Below are 8,845 nucleotides of genomic sequence, written 5' to 3'. Positions count from 1 at the left end.
TTAAAAAAAAAAAAAAAAAAAAAAAGAAGAAGAAGGAAAAAACTCACAGTACATTAGTTGGTGGTAAACACTAGTTTGTCTTGGGTTTTTTTAAAAAATAAAAAAGATAATAGGTCTTTTTAAAAAAAAAAAAAAAAATTTGTCTTATGGTTTCTGTTATTAGGTCTTTTTTAAAAATAAAAATAAAATTAATGAAAAAAAAAGATAGGAGGGGCACCCATTAAGACTGAATTTTATAATACAATTGATTCCTTGTTTTTATTAGTTTTTGCTATTTTCCAAATGCAGGTAAGAACTTTTTGAAGCCTCCTTAATGAGTGTACAAGGATACATGTCAACATAAATCTATCTCAATTTAAGGTCACACCATTTTATGACCATCCAAATAACAACAACATACAACGTAGGAATTAATAAATTAGGTACCAGGATTTTCATTTCTCTTTGACTTTTTTTTTCATAAATTTTTATATTATAAAAGTCATATTTTGGTGACTATTTTTATAATTACAACAAATCATCTTAACCAGTAACAAAAAAAATTATGTTTCTAATGTTTCTTTCCTAGAATAGGAATGGGGATAATAGCTAAAGGAAAGGGTTTCTCTTTAAAATGCTTCTTCTCTCCATTCATGCAATTAATAAGGCTAAATAGCTTGCCGATTAGCTATTATGTCAAACTTTGTATATAAAAAAAAGAAGCTATTATGTCGAACTTGGACGTTCTAAAGTTATAATGTGTATTGAGATTAATCTTTGCTAAGAAAGCAGCTGAGTTCTGAAAATCAATTCTTAATTTAGGTGAGCCTCATGGGAGTATTTGAATTGCAGTGGCAAATCAAATACTGGAACTTCCAAAATTAGTGGTGACCATGAAGTGCTATTGCCTAAATAATTTGTAATCAAAAATAAAAATTTGGAAATGTACAGATCAGCCACGGTATTCTTGGCATACATGGTGCATGATGTACAAATCAAAATTTCCCAGAATTTGTACAAAATATAACATGCTTATTTATTTATCTTGCGTAACGCATAATAAATATTTTATAGTAGTATTTTTATTTATTGATAAGACCTAACGCATAATATTTGTTTTTGACTTGCTAATGCAAATGTAGACCCCAGAATAAAAATTCTCATAAAATTCCTTACTCTCTTCCTCTGTAGTTTCAATAGGAAATAGAAAATAAAAATTCTAGTACCACAAAAAAATACATAATTTTTGCCACAACTCTCCCTGTGGTTGGTTGTGATTAGAGAGAGAGAAAAAAAAGGGTCCACATGAAAGGGACAAGAAGCTAGTCACAATCTGTCACATAAAAAAATTGTGAAAATTTTGTGAATTTATTTGTGGGAATAGAATAACTCAATAGAAAATTGATCTAACAATTTTTGTCCTTTCTCCTTGCAACCAATTTGAATCTAGTAAAAACTAGAACTCCCAAATAACAATTAAAGTTTCTGATAAAATTTCAAATAAAATTATTATTGAAAAACATGCAGTCTTAAATAGAATTACAGCACTCAACAGGATAATTAAACGGATATAGATCATAAGCACTATGCTTATCTGATCCAAATCCAACACTAACACACTCAAAAATACTTCTTAATGACAAGGATAAACCCTTATTCAAAATAGTAACAACTGAAAACAAAAGATAATTAATAGATAACAAATGTTAAAGTGATCAGCAAAACTGCTGCATGTCTATCACCATTTAGTGGACTTTAGAGAGCATACAGTTTGTATGGCCGTGAGTAGCAGAAAGATAACAGCAGCACAGGTAGAAGCAACTCTCCAAGGAGTGCTAAAATATTGACGCCACAACGTTGCCCTCCATCTATGCCAAGGTTTCTTATAGAATGCATTCAAATCTTCACATATTTTCGAGTAATCAGAGTTCATATAATCCCATAAGATATTGGTGTTAAGACTGTTGACAGCTGATGCTGTTGCGTTGTTGTCGCCAAGGTAATTAACGAGGATTCCCTTATCACAAAGTAAATCTACATCTTTGGAAGTATTGATAAGGAAATTCAAGATGACAAAGAAATCCGTAACATATGCGTCCCCTACATAATTGGATTGCTCTAATGCAATAATGTTTCGAATAAGACGTATTTTCTCATCATTTAACTTAATGCATGGGATTTCCAACACTCCATTCTTAAAATCGAAGCTTATGTCAAGAAAGCGTCTATCCCCTCTATAAAATCCCTTCTTCTCATCAAACTCGACTCCCTTAAACTTGACTCCTGCCTCATGCAACTGGGTTGCAGAGTATGAAAGTTTAGCCCCTCCAGGTCCTCTAAACAGATATTGGACACCTACATAAAAGAGTCTAAGTAGATCTGTGAAGTGTTCTATTTGCTCAAGAAAACGAGGGATCATCTTTTGAAAGTTGTAACATTGAAAGAATTCAAAAGCAAGTTCCTTTAAAGAATGGGGCTTTAACCTTAATTGAGCCGGAAAGTTTGCTTGCTCGAACAGCATCTCTAAAACAAAAAAGGGAAGCTGATTTTCAAGTAATACCAAGTCCAATTTCAAAACTGGAGGCATCCATTCCGCTATCATAGGATTGTTCCCCCACAAATCTGGGTTAGATTCTCTCAAGAAGTACTCAAGAATGAACATCCCATCCACCATGATCATTGTCACAAAATCATCACTGCTTATGCTGGACAAAATAGTCTCTGCATAGTAGGAGCGAATTTCTTTTTCCCTTACTCTTATTGAGCATACCAAATTCTGCAAGTTTATATTAGCCCGTTGAATGAAACACTCACAAAACCGTACTTTACAATTTTTCATGGTTTGTAATTTTGCATTGGAGCGGTGAATAGGGCCAATTGAAATAAGCAGAGGAGTGAAGGCTTGCTCATCCAGTTTGCGAAGGTGAACTGGAACACTGATCAAACCCAAACTCCTTATTGAGATATCTTGCTCCGCCGTTTTAAACATTGTTCTCTGATGTTATTTTCCAAATTTTCATCTCCATAAGCAGTTTCGTCTCCAGAAGCAGTTGAAGAGCCTCCTATCTATCAAGATAAGTGCCACTAGGATAAAAAACGCTAAGGTGATGACCCGTGTAAAGTACAACACGCTGTAATTTGACTTCAAAGTTCATTCTATGGCACTATCTTCTAATATGTTAAAATGCACTACTGTTACAAGAATAATGATCATTTTATATTTAATCGTTTATAAAATTTTAATTTAATCATCCTCCTTCATTGTCCTGTAAATCTGATCACATAAAAGATTTGCAAATATTTTAATTGGATGACAATAGTAATTTTGAATGAAGAATTTTAAAATGGTTTCTTTTGAAATGATAATTAATTGAACAAATAATTTTGGTACTAATTTAATAATTTAATTTCATTGTTATTTTTTTTTAAATAGATAATTTCATTGTTAGTTTGATAGAGACATAGAGTAATTAAATAGCCAGATTGAATTGTTTCATTTTAGTAGGTAAAAGAAAGTACTTTTTGATATATTTATGTATGAAACTATATACATAAAAAATATATGTCATACAAAATAAATCTCATTTGTATAAGAATTTTGATACCTATTTGCTAAAGGCAATACCCACTCATTATAACAAATAAAACACCTTATATTACCATTCAAACTTTTTAAGCATTATTATCATCTAAAACTTAAAATACATGAATAAAATTTTTGGGAAATTAAAATTTAGTGGGAATATTTTAGCCACTACACATTGCAATATTTTAAGAATTATAAGCTTTCATTAGAGTTTAATTGAGAGAATAACAATATAACATATTTTCTCTTTTCCAAAATATCAAGGGGGAAATTGTTTGATTTTAAAATTATTGTGAACTACCCCAAACATAAAGGATGAAAATTATTTTAATCCTAAGTTTTTGTTTTTTGTTTTGTTTTTTGTGTGTAAAACTATGTGTTTATACTTAAAATAGTGCATAAATAAAATAAAATAAAAATACAAAAATTCAACCCAAGAAAACTGTATGTGAAACTGTGAATTTTTGGCTCAACAAAAATTGACTATAAAAAAAAATTCTAGAAACACAAAGAATAGCACAACATTTTCATAATACCTTTACAAATTTGTTATATTTTACTTTGACTTATAAAGAATTGATACTTCAGCAATTGTGAAAATATTGTAACAACAACAAGATGTCTTAATATTTTCACAAGAGAAATGCTATATTCACAACATTTTCATTACAAATCATAAGTAGTAGGTTGTTATGGGTTATTATTAGTGGGTAAAAAAGTAATTGGCAAGTTTAAGTTAGAATAACAATTTACTACCTAAGATTTGTTATAAAAATGTTACTTATGGATGTAGCACTTTTTTTTCTTCACAATACCTTAATTTTTAGTTGTGGTTAGTTCTAGTATGATATTTTATTATTTCTTAAAAATTAACATCTCAAGTTCTCAACAATTATGAAAATATTGTGAGAATTTGTTCTATTAATATTTTTTTTATAATTATATAAGCAAGTTCAGCGAAGGCAAGCATAACGGTGGATATTGAACAAATCAAAGTACTGTAGTGCAAGCACTATGAAATAAAAAATAAAAAAAGAATTGAACATACCAAAGTTAGGGTTGTCCAAGGACCCGGGCCAACCAATCCGCATGACTATACCCGCCCGACCTGAAGGCCCATGGGCAGCTCCGAATGTAGACAGTGGTCGGTCACTGGTACAGCTTAAGAATAACTGAATATTCGGTTCGGGTTTCAAATTATACAATATTTCAACCAAATTAACCGACTTAACCGAATTACTAAAATAATAATGTTTGGCTACCCAACAATAATGTTTGGCTACTCTTTAGTTCAATCTCACTTTCTTAAAGACTCAAACTCTCAGACCCTTAGTTCTTTCTTCACCTCTCTCTACACCAAACCATAGTAGCTCACTACTCACAACAAACCTTAGCTGCCGCCCCTCTCTACCTATGATCGATATGGGTTGAAGGTTGAAGAAATCAACTTGGGTTGTTCTTGTTTTTCCTCCCCACTCAGTTCTTCCAAAGCCTAGTTGTCGCCATTATCTCCTCATCAATCTACTGTTGTCTCCTCCTCATAAACCCAGTTCTCACTCCAAATTTTCTTTGGGTAAATAATATCGGTTTCTCATCTCTCTTTTTGTATGTCTCATTGATATATATATATATATATAGTTATGGAAATTAGCTGTTAAAATAAAATAAACCCAAATATTTGTTATTCGAAACCCTAACCGACAACTTTGACCGCCCAACCGATGACTCGAAACATCGGTTACAACCCGAATATTCGGTCAAAGACGGGTCCAAAACTTAGTCACCCAACCTAATCAAGTTAAGTTCAGATTAGACCCAAAACCGATCTGAACCGACCCGTGAACAGCCCTACCCAACCATGTCCTACCCTAACTTTTCAGTAACTGGAAAGTAGTCAGAATTTTTTGACACAAGTTCCCACTTCCCAAATCAACCATTTAAATCAAAAGCAATATTTAAGATCCACAGTCACAAATTATGCTTCAGTGTTTTAGACTACTTTTTCTTTAACATGACAGCTCTAGTAACAATCTCATATCAAAATGACACAATTACTCAAATTTCAAATCAACCTTTAGAACTTAAAATTAAAATCAAGAACTAAAATCCCATGATCACAATTATAGTTTAAAAATAACTGTTTTGATCTGATATGATATCACAATTCCAAATCCCATAGCCACAATCTAATTCCATGGTCACAATAACTCTCTTTCTCTCTCTCTCTCTCTTTAACCTCTTCAGCCTACTCTTTAGTTCAATCTCACTTTCTCAAAGACTCAAACTCTCAGACCCTTAGTTCTCTCTTCGCCTCTCTCTACTCCAAACCATAGTAGCTCACTACTCACTACAAACCTTAGCTGCTACCCCTCTCTCTGCCTACGATTAATATGGGTTGAAGGTTGAAGAAATCAACTTGGGTTGTTCTTGTTTTTCCTCCCCACACAGTTCTCCCTCCAAAGCCTAGTTGTCACCATTATCTCCTCCTCAATCTACTATTGTCTCGTCACCAACTCAGTTCTCACTCTAAATTTTTTTTGGGTAAATAATATTGGTTTCTCATCTCTCTTTTTGTATGTCTCATTGATTTTATTTGTTATGGAAATCAGCTATTAAAATAAAATAAAACCAAAGATTTATTATTTGAAACCCTAACCGACTAACCGACAACTCCGACTCACCCAACCGATGACCTAAAACATCGAGTCCAACTTGAATATTCGGTTGAATATGGGCCCAAAACTCAGTCACCTGACCCAATCAGATTGAGTTCGGATCAGACCCAAAACTGATCCAAATCGACTCGTGGACAGCCCTAACCGAAGTGTGTAGTGCAAGTACTGTAACACTAAGAGGCTGTTTGGCCCACTTTTTTTGGTCACTCAATTTCCGTCACTCAATTTCCATCACTCATCACTCATCACTCATCACTCATAACTCATCACTCATCACTCATCACTTAATTTTTTACACCCGTTTGGCACCATCACTCATTTTCCATAACTCAATATTTTTCACACTATTTGTGGGTCCCATAACTGTCACTGGTGCAGCTTTTTTTTTTTTTTTTTTTTTTTTTTTTTTTTTTTTTTTTTTTTTTTTCAGTACCAGAAACCTGAACTCACTGAAAAAAAAAAAAAAAAAAAAAAAAAAAAAAACCCAGGAGAAGACTGAACCGAACCCAGTGAAAGAAGAAAGAAAAAAAAGTTCAGATACAAGACCGAACCCACTGAAGAAGAAGAAAAAAAAAAAAGAAAAAAAAAAAAAAGGAACCCAGAGGAATGGAGAAGACCGAACCCAGGAGGAAGAAAAAAAAAAAAAAAAAAATAGAAGACCAAACCCAGTGAAAGAAGAAAGAAAGAAAAAAAAAAAAAAAAAAAGAAGAAGTTCAAATAGAAGACCGAACCCACTAAAGAAGAAAGGAGAAAAAAAAAAAAAAAAAAAGAAGAGAAGTTCAGATAGAAGACCGAACCCACTGAAGAAGAAAGGAGAAAAAAAAAGTTGAAAAGGTGGCTAAAGTTATGACAGTGGGTCCCTCTTGTATGTTTAATTACAAAAATATCATTGAGTTATGAGAATTGGAAACTGAAAACAGCCAAAAGTTGTTTTCAGTTTTCATAACTTATAACTCAAAAAGTAGAGAATTGAGTATTGGAAACAGAGTTATGGAAATAGAGTATTGGTGCAGGCAAACGAGTATTTTGCTATGGGTCCCACCATTTTTGAGAATTGAGTTATGAAAACTGAGAATTGAGTCATGAAAATACTCAATCCAAACAGCCTCTAACTGACTCATTGGCTCTTTTATATATAGAGATATCCTACCATCTCTTTTATTCTTGTCCGCTCATTGTCTCCACTTTTTACATTTTATCTCTCTTTTTATCCCCGTCCACATGCTTTATGCTTTGAAATCTCAATTTACTTTTGTCCAATGTTATGGATAGTGTTTCGTTTTGGCCAAAACGGCTGAAAAATCTCATACCAATATATGAACCGGAAAGGTAAGCCACTCTATTCCACCTTCAATGAAATTTCAGCCCACTTCGGACCGTTTCAATCAGTACCGACCGAAATTAAAGATTCGGCCGGAATGAGATTTAGGGTTTAAATTTTTTTCCTCAAACCTGAAAGAATTTTTCTGCCCCTGAAATACCCACTGTGGATCACGGTAGAAAATACCAGTAATAATAGAGAAGGAAAACAATGGATCTAATGGTGGGGTAAATATAAAAGAAAAACAGAAGAAGAAAGAGACATGTTGGAAGGTGCTATTTACAAACACCAATCCATACTATATACAAAAATACCAATTTGGCTCTTTACCCTTTTAAAACCAATTACGTTAGATTCATTATTTTAAAAAAATTATAAAAAAACAAGACAGAAAATTCAGCAGATAATTGTTGTATGGAAACAGCTTATGAAGATTTTAGTATAAAAAAGAGATGATTTTCGGCAAGATAAATAACGAGAAATTAAATAAATATGTAGATAGACATGGAACTTTAATAAGGAGGAAATATGATATTATTAAAGCATACCTCAATTGACATATTGTTTGCGTAGCACTATGCACTAGCAAGCAAGGGAGAGGTAGGAGTTCCGGACCGAGATGCGATTTGTGGGAAAAGTAACAAAAGAAAAAGATGGGAGAGGGCTTTTGAGATTGTGAGATACTATAAAGTATAAAGACTCAACTATTCCGCCATTTATTCTCCGTGACCTTTCGTCACATTTTCTCCTGTTTTTTTGTATCAACTTCAGCCAGCCAGCCAGCCAGCACTCTGAACTCTGAAGGTTAGGTATAGCTGATATGGTCCACTTCTAATAACACGATGAAGGTTAGGTATAGTTTTTTTGTTGAAATTTTTTAATGAAAGGGTATTTGTGCCTTGAAAAAGTGAGGAAAGGAAAAAAAAAGAAATTTTAAAAATCTGTATATAATAATTAAAAGTTAAAAATTGAGCTTATAAAATAATGTATTGTTTACAGCTAACATTGTCCCCCTCTCTTTTTAATTTTAATTTCTAATAATTTGATAATTTGGATTTTGAATATATCAGTTAAAAGTAGTAAGAAGTGCTTACTAATTAAATTACATAACTCTTGATTTAATTTGGAAAAAAAAAAGTCTTATATTGATGATATGATTGAAAAATAGATACTTTAAAATAAAACTAAATTGCAACCTTTAAACTTAAAAAGGAGGAAGTAGGCAAATAATTGATAATAGCAAAATAAATTCAGTTTTATTTTTTATTTTTTAGGGGGAACGTA

The 8,845-nt window shown here is 32.3% G+C and overlaps 1 protein-coding gene across 3 annotated transcripts; it reads right to left on the bottom strand.

Moving 5' to 3' along the window:
• Positions 1–1,495: 1,495 nt before the first annotated feature.
• On the bottom strand, positions 1,496–8,314 carry LOC111997356 (UPF0481 protein At3g47200). 3 transcript variants are annotated; one of them, XM_065769341.1, is made up of 2 exons: positions 8,110–8,314; positions 1,496–4,717 (listed from the first exon to the last, which is right to left on the bottom strand). In XM_065769341.1, exon 2 carries the CDS (start codon positions 2,966–2,968, stop codon positions 1,718–1,720), a length of 1,251 nt encoding a protein of 416 aa, XP_065625413.1. In that variant the 5' UTR covers positions 2,969–4,717; positions 8,110–8,314; the 3' UTR covers positions 1,496–1,717. The 3 variants fall into 3 exon arrangements, with proteins under 3 accessions (XP_065625413.1, XP_065625414.1, XP_023885206.1); XM_065769342.1 differs by having other exon boundaries at positions 1,496–3,045; XM_024029438.2 differs by lacking the exon at positions 8,110–8,314 and having other exon boundaries at positions 1,496–3,045; positions 4,614–6,627.
• Positions 8,315–8,845: the final 531 nt, after the last annotated feature.

Source organism: Quercus suber, unplaced genomic scaffold (assembly GCF_002906115.3).
Source record: "Quercus suber isolate HL8 unplaced genomic scaffold, Cork oak 2.0 scaffold_1119, whole genome shotgun sequence".
Taxonomy (NCBI): Eukaryota; Viridiplantae; Streptophyta; class Magnoliopsida; order Fagales; family Fagaceae; genus Quercus; species Quercus suber.
This window is presented reverse-complemented; position numbering and strand designations above follow the sequence as displayed.

Bases quoted from the DNA above. Each gene is read 5' to 3' on its own strand.
- LOC111997356 (XM_065769341.1), bottom strand. From the start codon at position 2,968: ATGTTTAAAACGGCGGAGCAAGATATCTCAATAAGGAGTTTGGGTTTG.